General features: G+C 39.7%; 4 protein-coding genes across 8 annotated transcripts in view; 3 read left to right on the top strand and 1 right to left on the bottom strand.

The window, feature by feature from the left end:
• Positions 1 to 4,182: 4,182 nt before the first annotated feature.
• On the top strand, positions 4,183 to 7,042 carry LOC125139718 (histamine N-methyltransferase-like). The gene is made up of 7 exons (XM_047804595.1): positions 4,183 to 4,251; positions 4,888 to 5,035; positions 5,221 to 5,273; positions 5,356 to 5,463; positions 6,002 to 6,132; positions 6,436 to 6,529; positions 6,621 to 7,042. The coding sequence occupies exons 1-7, from the start codon at positions 4,200 to 4,202 to the stop codon at positions 6,968 to 6,970; spliced, it is 936 nt and encodes a 311-aa protein (XP_047660551.1). The 5' UTR covers positions 4,183 to 4,199; the 3' UTR covers positions 6,971 to 7,042.
• Positions 7,043 to 13,958: 6,916 nt separating this feature from the next.
• Positions 13,959 to 17,103, top strand: LOC113650196 (histamine N-methyltransferase-like). 2 transcript variants are annotated; one of them, XM_047804596.1, is made up of 7 exons: positions 13,959 to 14,065; positions 14,846 to 14,987; positions 15,117 to 15,169; positions 15,252 to 15,359; positions 15,758 to 15,888; positions 16,497 to 16,590; positions 16,682 to 17,103. In XM_047804596.1, exons 2-7 carry the CDS (start codon positions 14,863 to 14,865, stop codon positions 17,029 to 17,031), a joined length of 861 nt encoding a protein of 286 aa, XP_047660552.1. In that variant the 5' UTR covers positions 13,959 to 14,065; positions 14,846 to 14,862; the 3' UTR covers positions 17,032 to 17,103. The 2 variants fall into 2 exon arrangements, with proteins under 2 accessions (XP_047660552.1, XP_047660553.1); XM_047804597.1 differs by lacking the exon at positions 13,959 to 14,065 and adding an exon at positions 14,125 to 14,228 and having other exon boundaries at positions 14,844 to 14,987.
• Positions 17,104 to 17,196: 93 nt separating this feature from the next.
• slc37a4b (solute carrier family 37 member 4b) overlaps positions 17,197 to 20,924 on the bottom strand; it is a 5,713-nt gene continuing 1,985 nt past the window's right edge. Inside the window, exons 3-10 of the mRNA XM_027158365.2 lie at positions 20,869 to 20,924; positions 20,138 to 20,390; positions 19,567 to 19,722; positions 19,270 to 19,355; positions 19,046 to 19,159; positions 18,799 to 18,864; positions 17,893 to 18,031; positions 17,197 to 17,693 (exon numbers count right to left, since the gene is read on the bottom strand). The exon at positions 20,869 to 20,924 is cut by the window's right edge and continues 177 nt beyond it. Coding sequence (XP_027014166.2) covers positions 17,527 to 17,693; positions 17,893 to 18,031; positions 18,799 to 18,864; positions 19,046 to 19,159; positions 19,270 to 19,355; positions 19,567 to 19,722; positions 20,138 to 20,390; positions 20,869 to 20,924 — 1,037 coding nt within the window. The 3' untranslated portion in view covers positions 17,197 to 17,526. The remainder of the gene's footprint in view (positions 17,694 to 17,892; positions 18,032 to 18,798; positions 18,865 to 19,045; positions 19,160 to 19,269; positions 19,356 to 19,566; positions 19,723 to 20,137; positions 20,391 to 20,868) is intronic.
• The window catches only part of b3gat1b (beta-1,3-glucuronyltransferase 1 (glucuronosyltransferase P) b), a 9,867-nt gene continuing 9,247 nt past the window's right edge, over positions 20,305 to 20,924 (top strand). For all 4 annotated transcript variants that reach the window (XM_027158368.2, XM_047804592.1, XM_047804590.1 and 1 more), the window contains exon 1: positions 20,305 to 20,441. The gene's annotated coding sequence lies outside the window, so the exon portion shown is untranslated. The remainder of the gene's footprint in view (positions 20,442 to 20,924) is intronic.

Raw genomic sequence — 20,924 nt, 5'->3', positions numbered from 1 at the left:
TGATAGCCAGCAGTCGTGGGGGGCAGCCAACCTTCTGTAGGAGCCTGAAGAGTCCACTCCGGCTGACCAGGTCAAACGCCTTGGTCAGGTCTATGAAGGCAATGTAGAGGGGCATCTGCTGCTCATGACACTTCTCCTGTAGCTGTCTTAGTGAGAAGATCATGTCTACAGTTGACCGGCCGGCTCGGAAACCACACTGGGACTCTGGGTAGATATGGGTGGCTAGGGTCTGCAGGCGCGCCAGGACGACACGGGCGAAAGCCTTTCCAACGATGCTGAGGAGGGATATGCCTCGGTAGTTGTTGCAGTCACTGCGGTCTCCTTTGTTCTTGTACAGAGTGACAATGTTTGCATCTCGCATGTCCTGGGGGATGTATCCTTGTCCCCAGCAGAGGCAGAGGAGTTCGTGCAGGGGTTGGAGTAGTGCTGGTTTCCCGATCTTAAGGACTTCAGGCGGGATGCCGTCACTCCCAGGGGCCTTCCCACAAGCGAGGCAGTCGATAGCTTTTCTGAGCTCTTCCAGGGTGGGTGAGGTGTCTAGTTCCTCCATGACTGGCAGGTCTGGGATGGCGTCTAAGGTGGTGTCAGTGACAACGTTTTGGGTTGCGTACAGCTCGAGATAGTGCTCAACCCAGCGCTGCAGCTGTTTCCCCTGGTCTTTGATGACTTCGCCAGTCTTGGACTTAAGTGGGACGATCTTAGAGGTGGGTGGGCCTATTGCCTTCTTGATACCCTCATACATGCCCCTTGCATCCCCGGTTTCGGCAGCTGTCTGTATACTGGTGCAGAGGTTCAGCCAGTAGGTGTTCGCGCAGTGGCGGGCGGTCTGCTGTGCATTTTTCCTGGCAGACCTGAGGGCTTGTAATGTACCAGGGCTAGACACAGCCCTGTAAGCCAGGAGGGCTTTCCTCTTTGCCTCAGTCACGGGCTCCATCACCTCCCAGTTGGCCTCATACCAATCGGTGTTTTTGCTCTCCTTCTTCCCGTAGGCAGTAATGGCTGAGTTGTACACAGCATTTCGGAGGTGGGACCACTTGGAGTCGATGGTGTCATCCGGTGTCTCTTTGGTGAGAGCCTCATGGAGCTTGCAGATAAACTGCTGTGTCTTTTCTGGGTTGTTTGTACAGCAGGTGTTGATGTGTGGACAACCCTTCTTCTTGGCATGGTGCAGTTTTTTGGGTATTATTCGTACCTTGCTGGCCACAAGGGAGTGGTCTGTGTCGCAGTCGGCACTGTGGTAGCTGCGGGTGAGAAGGACGGTGGCTAGTTCCACACGCCTTGTGATGACAAGATCTAGCTGGCGCCAGTGGCTGGAACGAGGATGTCTCCATGACACCTGGTGGATCTCCTTGCATTTGAAGAAGGTGTTAGTCACACATAGGCTGTGGGAGCAGCACATCTCCAGCAGTCGCTGGCCATTCTCGTTGATCTTACCCCTTCCGTGCCAGCCGAGACAAGTGGGCCATGCCTCATTTTCAGCTTCAAAGTTTCCTTCAATTCATCTACATATTGAATATCATGTTTACGTAATATTCTGCTATTCTTTCTAAAATTACACAGTTAAACAATTCCAAATGTTAAATATATTTCACATGTTCCTTTTTCCACTAAACTGGTTTAAATGGAAAATGGAAACAAACAAAGTTGTGTTTAAAAAGTCTATTAGTCACATGTCACCATCCTAAAGGGAATATTTAGTATCCTAACGGTTTTATCTATTCCTATTTGCATTGCTTTAAAGTTAAAGCAAATCATTTGAAATATTTGTCCTTTGGAGCTTATATCGCAGTAGAATTCAAATTTAAGTCTAATTATCAACATAGTTTGAATAATACATACTGTTCAGTACCGCCCTATTATTCTCCAGGTAACTTCATCTGTTGGTGGACGTCTCTCTCCCTCCATCCTCGCTGAAGATTAGACCTTACATAGAGAGCATCCAGAGTGTTGTTGGTTGTTTTTTTTTTGTTTTTTTATAGATATGCATAAGGAATATTTACAGGCAAAAAAATACAAATAAATAAATGGAACTAAGCAAGAAGTTTTTACTTTTATACTTTATCATACTTTCCATGCATTTATGGAAAGAAAATCATGTGTGTGAACTGTCATAAAAAAACTGAAGACTGAAGTGGTAAAGATGTAAATACAGGTAAAGTGTTTTTAAAAAACAAATGGCAAACAAACCCATTGTCAGGTAAAAGACCGAAACAGGGAATAACCAAACAAGTTGGAAACGAGAACCTGAAACTTGAGCAGCTTTGTAATTTCATGTTAACACTTTTCCTTAACACACAAATAATGTAGTGTTTATGTTGTGGGTGTGACAGACAGCAGGTGAGCATATTTAGAAATCCTGTTATTCTAATCATTGAAATGTGGTAAGTGTAATTTTGGGTGAAGACATATTTGTAGGTGTTTGTGGACTTGTTTGCAAATAGGTTTGACAGTAATTCCAGAATTCATCAATGTAGGCTATGATAAATATTGAAACAACTCTATGAATTGATGTTAGGAATAGCTCGATCTCCTGCGCCTTTTGGCTGAAGACACAGCGAGCCTTGAGGCAAAACAGCTTCACATAATCGCATTGAAGCTTTGACTCATCAAAACGTTTTTAGGATTATGTGAATAATAATAATAATAAAGATGATGATGATGATTATAATGATGATAAGTTCTACCTCCTACTGGTTTTGCCTGACTGTTCTGTTCAGGGTTGATGAAGGATCACTGTGTTACTGACTGTTGGAACCTTCAGCAAGGGCATGATATCAACCATAAAACGAAAAGAAAAAATAGCTTACAGTTAACAATTTGGATCAATTATAATAATATATAATAAATAAATTTTATAATATAAATAAATATATATTAAAAATTAATACATTTAAAACTATAATAAAAATTAGAAATGTTTTAGTACAAAGACTAAACAAAAGGAAAAGATTGGTTATGTAACCTGTTTGCATAAGTATACACACCCCTTAGTTCATATTTTGTAATAGCATTTGTTAGTTTGTGACTTCGCTTTTTTTTTTGATGGGTTTCTTCATTTAGGACGTAATAGAATTGTAGAAGGTCAAACTGTTGGTGGGAGAAAACAAAAAGTTCGTATTTCCAAAAGCTTTTTTTCCTCCTAGGTTTTACGTTTACTATAACCGTCAAAGATTTGCTCCGATCAGACTTCCATCAATTTATTTTTTTTTAAAAATTTGCTTATATTTGTTTACCAGTATCTTTAATAAAAACGTTCGGGCTGCACTTGCATTTCTCATGACGGTTTGTAGTAATACATACAGCGCTCTGTCTTTTTGGTGTCATATGCTGCCACCACCATGCTTCACCACTGGCTCTTAGGGTTAGAAACTCTTTTGTTTTGGGGCCAAACATTAGAGACTATAAAATATTGTGGCACCAGATTTTTTTTGTATAATTAGCTTCCTTGAACCTTGATCCATGATCTTTCTATTTCATTTCCCGTATACACAGGATGTTTAGAATAAAAAACAACGTAGAGTTTGGAGCCTACACATGTAGCATTTATTGTGAATTCTACACATCCTGGATGATTGTTTTCCTGTAATAAACCTGCATGTGGGTGTTCTATAGTACTCATATGTGATCACTGGGTTAATGCAGTCAGTTAAATGCTATTTACACTCAGTATTTACTTGATGTAAATATGAATATATGTTCATGTTAAACATCACTAGGCTATATTTCAACCAAAATTCCAGTTTGGGGTCAAGTTAAAGGTTCAAGATGGTTTTCCTGAATGACGTGAAGGCTTGGATTAATACACAAACACATTTTTCAAACCATACACAGGCTTTAACTTCAGTTATAGATGAATATAAATCTGTAATGTTCCAATTTGTATATTTATACAGCTCTGAAAGGGCATCATCCTGCTGTCTGATATTTAATTGAGTTAAAGGAGGAGCATCCAGTTCTGGAAATACTAGATATCTTGCCATGGGCGGAGCTACAGCTTTAAAAAGATCAACGTGATTCTGAGATGAAGCAGTGTTCCTGCACTACTGTACACGTCCATAGAACAACAATCTGACGACAGCAAGTAAGTGTGTGTGGGTGTGTGTGGGTGGGTGTGGGTGTGTGTGGGTGTGTGTTATGGGGGTCAGTGGGTGTCAGTGGGTGTGTGTGGGGTGTGTTGTGGGTGTCAGTGGGTGCTCATAATGGACTTAAATTCATCTAGGTTTTATTTCAACTGCAAGCAATTCTTTAAGGGTAAGTCTTTAAAAAATTCACATGCAGTCTGTGATGAAATCCCTTTTCAGAAGATTTCTACCATTCTCAGTACAGAAATAAAATGCATGACACATATTTAATGTAAAAACTAGAGTTAGATCAGATCATTTGACCTGCAAATTTCTTTGAAATGCAAAAGGCAAAAATCCTTTGAAATGCAAAAGGCAGTTAAAATGATCCGTCACACAACGTCATTATGTGAATGTAACAAATGTCTTTCTTACTTTTTTTTCTCTTTTCTTTTTTTTTTTAGATTATGAACCATTGCAGACAGTTGTAAGGAAATTACAATATAGATAAATTGAAAGTAAAAACAATGTCAGGGGGAATAAGAAAGAAAAATGCTTAAGGAAATATTGTACAATGTTATCGTTTGCAAGTAAAATTCAAATGTACTAAGCAGTAAAAATGTAAATTGAAGAAGAAAAAAAAAGGTGATTTTGTCACGGCGAACTTCTATGTGTATGTGTGTATATGTGTATGTGTATGTGAGTATGTGTATGTGTGCTACGATAAAATCAGTACCTTTGATCAAACTGGTTTAAAGATGCTTCTTGCTTGACGCAACTACGTTGTGCAATCCGAACTGACAGCTACAACGTTTCCGTATCTCAGGAAAAATAAAAAAAACAATAAAGATGCAGAGCCTTCTGGACGATTATTCTAAATACCTTATGACCTTTGAGCTGCTGTTGGCGAATTCTGCCGAACACCAGTGCATGAAAGATTTCATCCATACGACTCTTCCAGACATCCTGGCCAAGTATTCACACACACACACACACACGCACACACACACACACACACACACACACACACACACACACACACACACACACACACACACACACACACACACACACACACACACACACACACACACACACAAAGCGACTCTATATCTCAAAACACACTCTATCTTCGTCTCTCTCTTTCTGCCTTGTGCAGCATCGGATCAGGAGAATCCACTCTGAACGTGATGGGAGTAGGAACCGGATCAGGTAGGTTGACTCTTTCTCACGTGGTTCGAGCTCCATCAAGGGATCTGTATCATCTTTCTTAAAAGCCGTCGTCTTTCTCCAGGTGAGATCGACCTGGAAATTCTCAAACTGCTGCACGAAATGCACCCAGATGCCAAAGTGGAGAACGAGGTGGTGGAGCCCAGCGACGTCATGCTTAACAAACATAAAGGTAAAGAACAGAACACGAATCACAGAAAGATCAGGTATCTTAGCAGGTTAAAGTATCACCAGTCTACACCAGTCTACACCAGTCTACACAGATTGTGTGTTTTTTTACACTCCAGTGTGTATTTTAAATACTCCGAAATACCTCACTGAGACTAAAGACCCAGGATTTTTAGGACAAATTATGTAATGGTTTTGAGCAAAAAATAGATTTTTCCTGCTTGTAACCAACAGGTGGTGCTGTTTCTTTATTATTTGTGGTCTGAAGATTTCAAGTTCCAACATACGGTTGATGAAAAATTAGAGCCTCAAAAAAAAAAAATTCATGAAGTGAATCAGAGACGAATATTTTATTCGTTTAAAGCCACCAATCCAAAAAAAAATTTTAAGCATAAAATTGATAAAAATGGCGAGTCGGTGACCTTCTAACAGGAAATCCTACTGTACGTTTCTGCAGCATAACAGTAACTGAATGTGAACGTGCTCTTGCTCTTTAGATTATAGAGTAGACTTAGGGTGGTGTGTGACATTATTTCTTCTAGCTTTATTATCCAAAACTCCCGGACTCGATTACGTGAACTTCACTTTTAATGAGATGACTGCGGTGGAGTTTGAGAAGGAATGGAAGACCAGGAACTCTGAGAAGAAGATGCACTTTATTAACATGATTCAGGTTCGTACCTAAACTTCTGAATATTCCTTTGGTTTGATGACATATTTTTGTTACCGTTTTGTTATATATATTATAAATATATAATACCGATTATCTGATATTAAGTATAAACACAGGAATGGCTTTCTGGGCTATTTATAGTGATAGTGATGTGGCAAACAGCTAAGTACTCATACTCAGAATTTGTTCAAAGTCACCTCAGTCGTGGCCGACGAGTTAGACTCTCTAACCATTAGGCCACGACTTCCCCCCACTGCCGCAGTTATTGAAGACTGAAGAGCCTGATTTACTGTTTTATTACAGATGCTGTACTATGTGGAGGATCCAGAGGCCACGCTTTCCTTCTACAGAAGTTTACTGCACAAAGATGGCAAAGTCCTCCTCATCCTGCTGGCAGGTAAACAAACCCAGTTTACTTTAATCTGAGTCACAGGACAAGGAATGAGTGAGTGAGTGAGAGCTTTGCTAACACACAGCATCCCCTGCAGGTGAATGTGCATGGGCCAGGCTAGCAGAAGTGTTTGAAGATCAGATGTACAAGCAGGGAACTGCGCAGAACTTGTCAACCAGCAGAATCAAGAGCTTTCTGGATTCCAAAAAAATCCCCTACAAAAACTACAAACTCCAGTCCCTGTTTGACATCACTGAGTGTTTCAACCCTGAAGATAAAAAAGGTGACAAGATACTGGATCTCCTGACCGAGGTGATCGAGTTCCGTAAGACCGCTTCAACGGAGCAGAAGGAGAAAGTGATGGAGTTTCTGAAACAAAACGGCCAAACTGTGAACGGCCGGATCCTGTTCGACTGCAGCACCGAGGCCTTGCTGATCGACGCGTAGTTAATAAAATGCAGTTGTTCTAAGCAGTGCAAGTGACATGTTTGTGTTTGAAATAAAATGTCTGGTGCCATATTCCTGAATCATATATTTTTTTAAATCGGTTTATAATTTGTCTGCTTCAACGAATTCTTCAATTCAATTCAATTCAAATGTATATCGCTTTTTACAGTTGACATTGTCTCAAAGCAGCTTTACAGAACATAAACATAGAAGAAAAGGTTAATAGGAAGAATAATATAAAGATTAATAGAATACAAAATTCAAGATTTATATTAGATATATTTAAATGTGTATGTATGTATCCCCAATGAGCAAGTCTGAGGAGACTCAGGCAGCAGTGGCAAGGAAAAACTCCCTTAGATGGTAAAGGAAGAAACCTTGATCGGAACCAGACTCAAAGGGGAACCTCATCCTCATATGGGTGACACTTGAGGGTGTGATTATAAATATACAGTCAAACAAATGTTGTATACATGCAAAAGATCACATGAAGTTCACATCTCCTCTATAGTATCGCAGTCTAACTGGAGCTGGTAGATCTCTAGATGCCTCAGGATTCTCAGAGTCGGCCTCGTCTCAGTGGAGGTCCAAAATCTTCATGTTACGGAAGACGATCGGAGCTGGTACAATTTCTGGATGCCTAGGGATGGGTTAGAAAGAGAGAAGCACTGGAGAGGGATTAACATATCTGCTGTTCATAAAATGTGCAAGACTGATGTAATAGTGCACAATATTATGGGATGTATTATGTGTACGCCTGACTAAAGAGATGAGTTTTCAATCTACATTTAAACTGGGAAAGTGTGTCTGAGCCCCGAACACTATCAGGAAGACTATTCCAAAGTTTGGGAGCTAAATAAGAAAACGCTCTACGACCTTTAGTAGACTTAGATATTCTGGGAACTACCAAAAGTCCTGAGTTTTGTGACCTCAGAGTATAGGATCAAGGATAGTATCGTGTTAGAAGACTAGTTAGATACATGGGAGCTAAACCATTAAGAGCCTTGTATGTAAGTAGCAGCAGTTTGTAATCAATTCTAAACTGAACAGGTGGCCAGTGTAGAGATGATAAAATTGGGGTTATATGGTTATACTTTCTTGTCCTAGTGAGAGCTCTGGCAGCTGCATTTTGGACTAACTGTAGCCTATTGATTAAAGATGCAGGACAACCACCTAGTAATGCATTACAATAATCCAGTCTAGAGGTCATGAATGCATGAATTAGCTTCTCAGCATCAGATACAGACAGGATGTTTCTCAGCTTGGCAATATTTCTAAGGTGGAAGAAAGCTGTTTTTCTAGTAAGTTGCTATGTAATATAACACCCAGGTCTTTCACTGTCGAGCTACTAGTGACAGTACATCCCTCTAAATGGAAGATTTGTGAGAGTTTCTGTGTACTTGTTTTTGGTCCGATAAGTAGTATTTCTGTCTTATTGGCGTTTAACAACGAAAGTTACATCTCATCCAGTCTTTTATCTCTCTAACGCATTGAGTTATTTTGGACAATTTAGCTATTTCATCTGGTTTTGATGAGATATATAACTGCGTGTTATCATCATAACAGTGGTAATTAATCCCATGTCTTCTAATAATGTTCCTTTCTTGTTTCTCTCTTGAGTGTGTGAGTATGACTATTATACCACCGTGCAGGTGTTTTGTCTCTAACTTTCTTTAATTGGATGGGGCAACAGTGTCTAATGTGCTAGTGAATATAGTGTCTATGCTGTTAGTCATTACATCTAGATTGTTTGTGTTTAAGGGTACAGTAAGAAGTCCAGACAGATCAGGCAGGTTATTAGTGAATCTGTCTTCAGTGGTCGGAATAATAGTTCTAACGAGTCTATAACGTGGTGAGACACAGTTATGCGGCCTTCATTTCCTATGGAGAGTCGCAAAGGGGCTGCGTGAGGTGGCGACCATCTGCGGAACCGTAATGTTTGGATCCGTTAAAAAATTTGAACTTGTTTGACTACACCGCATCTAATATACCGACCGGATGTGACGTATTCCAATGTTGTCCAATCAGGTTCGTGTGCACGAGGTGATAAGAATTATTGAAAAGTATTGATATTAACTTTAGTAATTTTTAAACTTTATCAAAAACTTATTTTTTTAAACTTTATTTTTGATTTAAATACATTGTTAATGATTAAAAAAGTAGTAAATTATTAATATTTATATTGTATTATTTTTAATGTTGTGTCGATGTTTCCTCACAAAAATTGTTTTTGTTTTTACTCCTTCAATAATTAATTCCTTCATTCACAATGATAAATGGAGGGAGAATACAGGCTCTTGCTTTTGCTCTTCTTTACTGGAGATGCAAAAGAAAACATTGCAAATCAGTGTGGATAAAACACAACCTGACTCGGAGAAAACGTCTCGGTGAGTATCACCGTTTAATGCAAGAGTTGCGCCTTAATGGAGAAGATTTTCGCGGTTATTTTCGGGGGTCACGATCATAGTAATGGGTTTTCCGAGACCGCGAGAAGCTTCTCTCCCATGTTGATGTCTACACGATCATATTGCACATTCCGTGTGACTGTCACTAGGGGGCGAAATCGGACAGTCGTTTCCGTTTGTCGTGTGCGGTGTGAAGGCCGCTTTAGTCTGTTCTACAGGTAGTGTGTACATTATGGGGTAATGGTCTGTGATGTCATCACTTTAAAGTATATCTATATCAGTGACATCGATTCCGTGTGATATTATTAAATCTAGCGTATGATTAAGAGGAAGAGTTGCTCTAGTTTTGTTTAAGCCCAAATGAGTTTATTAGGTCCAGAAATGTGAGTCCTAAAGCATCAATATGGCTGAACAGTTAACAAATTCCCCTTCATCATATTCTACTGAATAAACCTTTTTTAAGTGATATTCTGCATTTGTTTTGTGTTTTAATTGACTGTCTTGTTGAAAGAACAAGAAACAGGAAAAAGGCTCAAAAGATCTGACAACGATGGTAACGATCACCGAAAAACAAAGGTTTGGATTGGATTATTCATATAATGAACTACAAACTACATCAGAGTTTCCTTCAATTCATCTACATATTGAATATCATGTTTACGTAATATTCTGCTATTCTTTCTAAAATTACACAGTTAAACAATTCCAAATGTTAAATATATTTCACATGTTCTTTTTTCCACTAAACTGGTTTAAATGGAAAATGGAAACAAACAAAGTTGTGTTTAAAAAGTCTATATTGGAGTTATTAGTCACATGTCACCATCCTAAAGGGAATATTTAATATCCTAACGGTTTTATCTATTCCTATTTGCATTGCTTTAAAGTTAAAGCAAATAATTACTTTTAAATATTTGTCCTTTGGAGCTTATACCTCAGTAAAATTCAAATTTAAGTCTAATTATGAACAGAGTTTGAATAATACATACTGTTCAGTACCGCCCTATTATTCTCCAGGTAACTTCATCTGTTGGTGGACGTCTCTCTCTCCCTCCATCCTCACCGAAGATTAGACCTTACATAGAGAGCATCGAAGGGTTTTTTTTTTTTCCATAGATATACATAAGGAATCTTTACAGGCAAAAAAATACAAATAAATAAATGGAACTAAGCAAGATGTTTTTACTTTTATACTTTATCATACTTTCCATGCATTTATGGAAAGAAAAACATGTGTGTGAACTGTCATAAAAAAACTGAAGACTGAAGTGGTAAAGATGTAAATACAGGTAAAGTGTATTTAAAAAACAAATGGCAAACAACCCCATAGTCAGGTAAAAGACCGAAACAGGGAATAACCAAACAAGTTGGAAATGAGAACCTGAAACTTGAGCAGCTTTGTAATTTCAAGTTAACACTTTTCCTTAACACACAAATAATGTTGTGTTTATGTTGTGGGTGTGACAGACAGCAGGTGAGCATATTTAGAAATCCTGTTATTCTAATCATTGCAATGTGGTAAGTGTAATTTTGGGTGAAGACATATTTGTCGGTGTTTGTGGACTTGTTTGCACATAGGTTTGACAGTAATTCCAGAATTCATCAATGTAGGCTATGATAAATATTGAAACAACTCTATGAATTGATGTTAGGAATAGCTCGATTTCCTGCGGCTCTTGGCTGAAGACAGACATTTGCCTTGAGGCAAAATAGCTGCACATAATGTGTTAGCTGCATACCTGTCTGGCCAGGTGAGTGCTTGCAAGATCAGGTTTATATAAGATAAGGCAAACCTTATACTTTAGCACCTGAGGTCATGTTATGGCATGTTGTCTGTCTTGTCGTTCTGCTGCATTCATAGTACAGTTGAATTAACCGTGACGTGTGTCAGTTGTAGCCAGGTTTAGGTGCGCTAGCAGAGAAAAACTTCAGAATGTGCTGTTATAGGAAAATAATCAATGGTTGTCTTGGCAAGACTAGGGCAATCAAGTGTTTGTGCGTAAGCAGCTAAGAGTCCTGACTCGATTTATGTCAGACTCTCAGCCAGACCAGAAATTCATTCAATTTGTTTATATATATAAACATAAATATAATTTCAGTAGATTATTTGGAAAATCCTACCTGAATAAGAAAAAATATATATAATAATGTCTACATTTCAACGATGGATAAAATCTGTACGAGGGAATACAGACGTGTGTGTACTGTAATTAAGCAGTTTATCTGGATCTTTCGGACTGATCATTTAAGAAGTAAAGTTTCAAACAGAGGGGGGGCACGGTGGCTTAGTGGGTAGCACGTTCGCCTCACACCTCCAGGGTCGGGGGGTTCGATTCCCGCCTCCGCCTTGTGTGTGTGGAGTTTGCATGTTCTCCCCGTGCCTCGGGGGTTACCTCCGGGTACTCCGGTTTCCTCCCCCGGTACAAAGACATGCATGGTAGGTTGATTGGCATCTCTTGATAAATTGTCTGGAGTGTGTGTGTGTGTGTGTGTGTGTGTGTGTGTGTGTGTGTGTGTGTGTGTGTGTGTGTGTGTGTGTGTGTGTGTGCGCGCGCGCCCTGTGATGGGTTGGCACTCCGTCCAGGGTGTATCCTGCCTCGATGCCCGATGACGCCTGAGATAGGCACAGGCTCCCCGTGACCCGAGAAGTTCGGATAAAGCGGTAGAAAATGAGTGAGTGAGTTTCAAACAGAATCACGCAAGACCAGATGATACCAACCTCACGGGGCAAGTGCCCAAGTCTGCATTTGCTTTAGCGGTATGCATTTGCATACATCAGGCGAAAAGTAAAAACCTCTTGAGACATTATATTCACAGCGAATGACGCCCTTTCCAGTATGTTTTCTGAGGGTGGTTTTCCTCACCGTTTTGCCTCTGGCTTGCTTAAATGAATAAAAAACTTGAATACTTGAAACGATCAAAAATTTTTGAAAAAAAAGAATTGAAGGAATTCATTGTGGTAATTTTGTGTCGTGATATAAAAACTAAAACCGCTTAGAGAAGTGCTTTATGCGTGTTACAAATGATCTCAACAGCATCGTGGTTAAATACAGCACAAAAAAATCCTTGCCAATGTCTTCAGCTTTAAATAGAATTTGTTTTTGGATTTAGATGTAAAGAAAGATAATACATCAGTAATACATCAGCAAGCCAACGATGATAAGTGATTTTTTATTCATTAAGAATAGAATAATTTGTATCAGTCGCATTGAAGCTTTGACTCATCAAAACGTTTTTAGGATTATGTGAATAATAATGATGATGATGATTATAATGATGATAAGTTCTACCCCCTACCGGTTTTGCCTGACTGTTCTGTTCAGGGTTGATGAAGGATCACTGTGTTCCCGACTGTTGGAACCTTCAGCAATGGCATGATATCAACCATAAAACTAAAAGAAAAAATAGCTTACAGTTAACAATTTGGATCAATTATAATAATATATAATAAATAATTTGTATTATATATATATATATATATATATATATATATATACATATAATATATATAATGAAAACTATAATAAAAATTTGAAATATTTTAGTACAAAGACTAAACGAAAGGAAAAGATCGGTTATGTAACCCGTTTGCATAAGTATACACACCCCTTAGTTCATATTTTGTAATAGCATTTGTTAGTTTGTGACTTCGCTTTTTTGATGGGTTTCTTCATTTAGGACGTAATAGAATTGTAGAAGGTGAAACTGTTGGTGGTAGAAAACAAAAAGTTTTTCCTCCTAGGCTTTACGTTTACTATAACCGTCAAAGATTTGCTCCGATCAGACCTCCATCAAAAAATTTTTTTATTTTTTAAATTTGCTTGTATTTGTTTACCAGTATCTTTAATAAAGCTTTCGGGCTGCACTTACATTTCTCATGACGGTTTGTAGTAATACATACAGCGCTCTGTCTTTTTGGTGTCATATGCTGCCACCACCATGCTTCACCACTGGCTCTTAGGGTTAGAAACTCTTTTGTTTTGGGGCCAAACATTAGAGACTATAAAATATTGTGGCACCAGATTTTTTTGTATAATTAGCTTCCTTGAACCTTGATCCATGATCTTTCTATTTCATTTCCCGTCTACACAGGATGTTTAGAATAAAAAAACAACGTAATCTCTAGAGTTTGGAGCCTACACATGTAGCATTTATTGTGAATTCTACACATCCTGGATGATTGTTTTCCTGTAATAAACCTGCATGTGGGTGTTCTATAGTACTCATATGTGATCACTGGGTTAATGCAGTCAGTTAAACGCTATTTACACTCAGTATTTACTTGACGTAAATATGAATATATGTTCATGTTAAACATCACTAGGCTATATTTCAACCAAAATTCCAGTTTGGGGTCAAGTTAAAGGTTCAAGACGGTTTTCCTGAATGACGTGAAGGCTTGGATTAATACACAAACACATTTTTCAAACCATACACAGGCTTTAACTTCAGTTATAGATGAATATAAATCTGTAATGTTCCAATTTGTATATTTATACAGCTCTGAAAGGGCATCATCATGCTGTCTGATATTTAATTGAGTTAAAGGAGGAGCATCCAGTTCTGTAAATACTAGATATCTTGCCATGGGCGGAGCTACAGCTTTAAAAAGATCAACGTGATTCTGAGATGAAGCAGTGTTCCTGCACTACTGTACACGTCCATAGAACAACAATCTGACGACAGCAAGTAAGTGTGTGTGGGTGTGTGTGGGTGGGTGTGGGTGTGTGTGGGTGTGTGTTATGGGGGTCAGTGGGTGTGTGGGTGTCAGTGGGTGTGTGGGTGTCAGTGGGTGCTCATAATGGACTTAAATTCATCTAGGTTTTATTTCAACTGCAAGCAATTCTTTAAGGGTAAGTCTTAAAAAAAATTCACATGCAGTCTGTGATGAAAACCCTTTTCAGGAGATTTCTACCATTCTCAGTACAGAAATAAAATGCATGACATATTTAATGTAAACACTAGAGTTAGTTCTTTCAGATCTTTTGACCTGCAAATTTCTTTGAAATGCAAAAGGCAAAAATTCTTTGAATTGAAGAAAAATTCTTTGAAAAATGATCCGTCACACACGTCATTATGTGAATGTACCAAATGTCTTTCTTACTTTTTCTTTCTTTTCTTATTTTTTTAGATTATGAACCATTGCAGACAGTTGTAAGGAAGTTACAACATAGAGAAATTGAAAGTAAAAACAATGTCAGGGGGAAAAAGAGAAAAAAAGGCTTAAGGAAATATTGTACAATGTTATCGTTTGCAAGTAAAATTCAAATGTACTAAGCAGTAAAAATGTAAATTGAATAAGAAAAAAAAGGTGATTTTGTCACGGCGAACTTCTATGTGTATGTGTGTGTGTGGGTGTGCTACGTGAAAATCAGTACCTTGAATCAAACTGGTTTAAAGATGCTTCTTGCTTGACGCAACTACGTTGTGCAATCCGAACTGACAGCTACAACGTTTCCGTATTCCAGGAAAAAAAAAACAATAAAGATGCAGAGCCTTCTGGACGATTATTCTGAATACCTTCTGACCTTTGAGCTGCTGTTGTCGAATTCTGCAGAACACCAGTGCATGAAAGATTTCATCCATACGACTCTTCCAGACATCCTGGCCAAGTACACACACACACACACACACACACACACACACACACACACACACACACACACACACACACACACACACACAAAGCGACTCTATATCTCAAAACACACTCTATCTTCCTCTCTCTCTGCCTTGTGCAGCATCGGATCAGGAGAATCCACTCTGAACGTGATGGGAGTAGGAACTGGACCAGGTAGGTTGACTCTTTCTCATGTGGTTCGAGCTCCATGAAGGGATCTGCATCATCTTTCTTAAAAGCCGTCGTCTTTCTCCAGGTGAGATCGACCTGGAAATTCTCAAACTGCTGCATAAAATGCACCCAGATGCCAAAGTGGAGAACGAGGTGGTGGAGCCCAGCGACGTCATGCTTAACAAACATAAAGGTAAAGAACAGAACACGAATCCCAGAAAGATCAGATATCAGATCAGGCTTTTTTTTAAGTGTGTTTTTTTACACTCCAGTGTATAATAAATACTCAGAAATACCTCACTGAGACTAAAGTCCCAGAATTTCCAACATACGGTCGATGAGAAATTAGTGCCTCAAAAAAATAAATAAATCATTCTTGAAGTGAAATCAATGGTGAATGTTTTATTCGTTTAAAGCCACCGATTCCAAAAAGATTTTTTTAAGCCTATAATTGGTAAAAATGGCTAGTCGGTGATCTTCTAACAGGAAATCCTACGTTTTTGCATCGTAACAGTAACTGAATGTGAACCTGCTCTTGCTCTTTAGATTATAGACTAGACTTAGGGTGGTGTGTGACATTATTTCTTCTAGCTTTATTATCCAAAACACCCGGACTCGATTACGTGAACTTTACTTTTAATGAGATGACTGCGGTGGAGTTTGAGAAGGAATGGAAGACCAGGAACTCTGAGAAGAAGATGCACTTTATTAACATGATTCAGGTTCGTACCTAAACTTCTGAATATTCCTTTGGTTTAATGAAATATTTAATATAAATAATAAACTTACTGTATAATAACGACTGTCTGATATTAAAGGCAGGGTCTCCGATTTTTGAGAAATGCTTCAGAAAACTGAGTCGGGCCGAATAATAAACAAAAATCAAAACAAACGTGTAGCCAATGAGCAGAAAGGGGCGTGTCTTGTCAATATGCGGCGGAGAGAGTGTTCAGTGCGCATGTGTGACATTAGCAGAAAGCGGTTTTAACATTGACATGGAGGATAAAAACAAAGAAAGAAAGAGAAGAAAGACTTGCGGATAAGGCAAGAAGTAGGACGTGTTAATATAGGATCAGCTTTCCAGTCCTGGAGAGAACTGAAGGAGCAGGAAGTTGGCCACATATTCACAGGTTGGAGTTTCCCGAGTCAATAACTCCTGAGCTAAACGCTGTTACTACACAAATAACACCTCTTTTCTATCGTAGTAATGTAGAGAGGCAGCTACAACCGCGTTTTGAAAATCAGAGACCCTGACTTTTTAAGTATAAACACAGGAATGGCTTTCTGCGCTATTGAAGACTGAAGAGCCTGATTTACTGTTTTATTACAGATGCTGTACTATGTGGAGGATCCAGAGGCCACGCTTTCCTTCTACAGAAGTTTACTTCACAAAGATGGTAAAGTCCTCCTCATCCTGCTGGCAGGTAAACAAACCCAGTTCACTTTAATCTGAGGCACAGGACAAGGAGTGAGTGAGTGAGTGAGAGCTTTGCTAACACACAGCGTCCCCTCCAGGTGAATGCGCATGGGCCAGGCTAGCAGAAGTTTGTGAAGATCAGATGTACAAGCAGGGAACTGCGCAGAACTTGACCACCAGAGAAATCAAGAGCTTTCTGGATTCCGAAAAAATCCCCTACAAAAACTACAAACTCCAGTCCCTGTTGGACATCACTGAGTGTTTCAACCCTGAAGATAAAAAAGGAGACAAGCTACTGGATCTCCTGACCGAGGTGATCGAGTTCCGTAAGACCGCTTCAACGGAGCAGAAGGAGAAAGTGCTGGAGTTTCTGAAACTAAACAGCCAAACTGTGAACGGCCGGATCCTGTTCGACTGCAGCACCGAGGCCTTGCTGATCGACGCGTAGTTAATACAATCCAGTTGTTTTAAGCAGTGCAAGTGACATGTTTGTGTTTGAAATAAAATGTCTGGTGCCATATTCCTGAATCATATATTTTTTTTTAAATCGGTTTATAATATCCGCATGTCTGCTTCACTGAATTCTTAAAAGATGAAAATTGTAACACACGAATGCAAGAGATTTTTATTTTTCTCATTAATTCATTTTTTTAGCTCAAGCACCAGCTTTCTATATTTTTATTTATTCAGTAATTCAGTGTATAGATATTTATTAGCTCAGTCAACCCAAGTTCCAGTTGCTAGTGTAGAACTTCAGTGTAGAGGATGCCGAGTTCATTAAGACAAACTTATTACTAAACAAATATGATAGAGTGAAGAAATTTTTTTTCTGAGCAGAGATGATACACAGTTACTGAGTTGCTGGGTTGTAGCTCAGTGATTTCACATTGGCAGGGTTTCAGTATTGTAGTTGGGCTCTGTGTGTGTGTGTGTGTGTGGGGTTTCAGTCGTTCTTCTCGTCCACTCGTCCCATCTTCGTGCGCATGTTGCGCAGCATGAAAAACCAAACAGTGGTCAGGGCGCAGGTCACCTCCGCTACCCAGAAGGCCGTGTCCCAGCTGTAGCGCTTGGCAATGGTGCTAAATGGCAGGCCGGCAAGGAACGCGCCAACTGATTCACACACACACACACACACACACACACACACACACACACACACACACACACACACACACACACACACACAGAAAAAGCATTTATGGAACGCTTCACAACAAGCATGTTGCTATATTGAGTATTTTAAAGGTAAATCCTAAGACTATATTTGTTTATAATCTAAAGTAGAAAGTCAATCAGATATAAGACACACCGTTTGCCATAAGTGCTACGATGGCATGTGATGTCCCACAGAAGTTCGAGGGAGCGCTCTCGCTAGCAATCACCCCAAACAGTGCGATAGGGCCGTACGACGAAAATCCAAAAGCAGCACCGAGAGTTAAAATCCAGAGCTGTGTGGAAGGAAAGGCAGGAATCTCATTTAAAATAACAGCTCTTTAAAAAGAGGCTTGACTGACCGTGTGAATGAGGCATGGTTTGTGTTTCATTAGTAGTGAAGGGGCGTGGTTTGTGTTTCATTGGTAGTAAAGGGGGTGTGGTTTGTTTGTGTGTGGTATCATTAGCAGTAAATGGGTGTGGTTTGTGTATCATTAGTAGTAAAGGGGGTGTGGTTTGTGTGTATCATTAGTAGTAAAGGGGTGTGGTTTGTGTGTATCATTAGTAGTAAAGGGGGTGTGGTTTGTGTGTATCATTAATAGTAAACGGGGCGTGGTTTGTGTGTGTGCATCATTATTAGTAAATGGGCGTGCTTTGTGTTTCATTAGTAGTGAAGGGGCGTGGTTTGTGTGTATCATTGGCAGTAAAGGGGGCATGGTTTGTGTATCATTAGTAGTAAATGGGGCGTGGTTTGTGTTTCATTAGTAGTAAATGGGACGTGGTTTGTGTGTATCAGTAGTAATGGGGGCGTGGTTTGCATGTATCATTAGTATTAAAGGGGGCGTGGTTTGTGTGTGTTATTACTAATTAAGGGGCGTGGTTTGCACATCATTAGTATTAAAGGGGGCGTGGGTTGTGTGTATCATTAGTAGTAAAGGGGGCGTGGGTTGTGTGCGTAATTTGTAGTAAAGGGGCGTGGTTTGTGTGTGTATCATAAGTAGTAAAGGGGCATGGTTTGTGTGTGTATAATTAGTAGTAAAGGGGGTGTGGTGTGTGTGTGTACCTCTTTCTCGGACAGCCCAGTGAGGACAGAGATTGGATGGAGAACAATGACCCACAACGGAGCTTCCTAAATGAACAGAAAATAATGAATACAGATGCATTAAAGCTCAAATTCTATATCCATACTAATCATTTGTTACATAACACAAAAGCGAACACTTTGTTCGTACTAATAAAGTCATATAAAAATGTGGATCAAATCATCTTTAAATTATTCAGTACAGAATAAAATCAGATGCAGTACGTACTTCTGGGACATCTGTAGTGATGGTAACTCGGAAGAGATACATGGACAAGGACATGCCAGCCATCATGATTAAGAGGAGTGTGTGTCGGGGGTTGCCATATGTGCCCAGTCCTTGCTGTTTAAACCACAACGAAACTTTGTGGTTAGTTTAAACTGTTGAGCTGTTACAGGTTGTAGGAAAATGTACACACACACACACACACACACACACACACACACACACACCCGGGCAACGGCTCTGTCAGAAATAAAGCCTGCTGCGAGGCTACCAGCAAAACCGCCAACCTCCAGAGCGCTCATGTACGAACTGCCTAGAAAAAAGAATCAATGGCATCACTATAGATCTGATAACAGCTCCATAAATTCCACATTTTATCAGTTTAATACAAATATCTAACAATTAAATGTAACTTTTAAACCAATGTACACATCTACTAAGTAATAATTTTATTAAAAATGTTAGGTTTTGTTTTGTTTTTTTCTTCCAGGTTAAAACGTCGGACTGTGGTGCTGCAGGCGTACCCATCATGGCTGTCTGGCCTTTCTCCTGCATGAGAAACAGCTGCCCCCAGTCGGTGCAGGCGATCTTCACCCCGAACACCACCAAGTATCCGAAGGACAAAACCCACAGGTACGGAGAGAGCAGGAACTCTTTTAACGAGCTCTCATCGTTCACGGCTTTAGAGTGAGGAAAGAAAGAGAGTGGCTTAAGACAGGATCTGAACATTTATGCCTTTTTTTATAGAGAAACGTCAGTCATTAATAAACATACTTCCTGTTGCATAACTATTTCTATAGAACTGTAATCCTTTGAAAAAAAGGATTATAAAAATCCTTTGAAACTTGGTCATGAATAGAAGGGGCGTGGCCTTAAATGTCACTGCTGCCAAAGAGGCGTGGCGTGTTGTCTCAGCATCCGTGCGTCTCTCAGCAGAGAGTCGCTGTAGCGTTTTGACCTTCATACTGAATTTAAAGTCGTTTTGCTACCACCATTGAAATATTTCTGGATGGCATTATGCAGCAGGTGAAGAAAAGGAAAAGTAGTGTGTGAGAATGTTGACGAGAGAGGAGAACGTTCCTATCGAACCCTTACTTCCTTTTTTGCCTTTGCCTTTCTTGGTGCTGTGCTGGATGCTGGGCAGACCCACGTCTTTGGGCTCGTTCTTCACCAGCAGCAGGCAGACAAAAGCGAAGGCCATGCAGATGACACCAGAGGCGCAGATGATGCTCCTCCAGCTGTAGTACAGAGCCAGGAGTGTGGTGATGATGGGACCCACACTGCCAGCCAGGTTCATGCTGCAGCACAGAACAGCCCACCACGTGCCAAACTGGGACGGCTCGAACCACTGCGGCGGGAAAACGGGGGGCACTTTTACACAGTCTTTACAAACACTGTTGTGAGTATTGTACAAATTGTTCTGTACATGTACTTAGTCAAAACCATACAAGGACACTGTGTGTGTGTGTGTGAGTGAAATGGCATTCTTTGTAATGTAAGACATTCAGAAAGCCTATTTATACTCAACCCTCACATACTTAAAATGCTTTGCATAAGTATTCACTCCCGTGACCTCCTAAATATCATGAGTCTACACAAAATAACCCATGATGTTGAAGAAAGCTGGACTCTATATGGTCTGTAGGCAATATTATTCACAAATTAAACAAACGTGACACCTGACTTGCACACGTTGAAAGCTAACGCTAAAGTGCTGCCGACACTGAAAAACAGGTGCTGTAATGGGAAAAGGATAAGGATAAGTTTGCATGTTCTCAAAATGTCTTGAAACGTGAGCTGAGGCATGGACATAGTAATTGCCTTACCTTGCGCAGCACTTTGCCACATGGCGGCCAGCCAAATCCTTGGCCGAGGCCATTCA

Source organism: Tachysurus fulvidraco, chromosome 20 (genome assembly GCF_022655615.1).
Source record: "Tachysurus fulvidraco isolate hzauxx_2018 chromosome 20, HZAU_PFXX_2.0, whole genome shotgun sequence".
Lineage (NCBI taxonomy): Eukaryota > Metazoa > Chordata > Actinopteri > Siluriformes > Bagridae > Tachysurus > Tachysurus fulvidraco.
The sequence above is the reverse complement of the archived record's forward strand: the minus strand, read 5'-3'. Positions and strand labels throughout refer to the sequence as shown.

Coding starts and splice junctions, on each gene's coding strand:
- LOC125139718 (XM_047804595.1), top strand. CDS start 4,200: ATGGACTTAAATTCATCTAGGTTTTATTTCAACTGCAAGCAATTCTTT. Junction 5,274..5,355: donor GGGAGTAGGAACCGGATCAG/GTAGGTTGACTC, acceptor GTCTTTCTCCAG/GTGAGATCGACCTGGAAATT. Junction 6,133..6,435: donor ACTTTATTAACATGATTCAG/GTTCGTACCTAA, acceptor GTTTTATTACAG/ATGCTGTACTATGTGGAGGA.
- LOC113650196 (XM_047804596.1), top strand. CDS start 14,863: ATGCAGAGCCTTCTGGACGATTATTCTGAATACCTTCTGACCTTTGAG. Junction 15,889..16,496: donor ACTTTATTAACATGATTCAG/GTTCGTACCTAA, acceptor GTTTTATTACAG/ATGCTGTACTATGTGGAGGA. Junction 16,591..16,681: donor CCTCCTCATCCTGCTGGCAG/GTAAACAAACCC, acceptor CGTCCCCTCCAG/GTGAATGCGCATGGGCCAGG.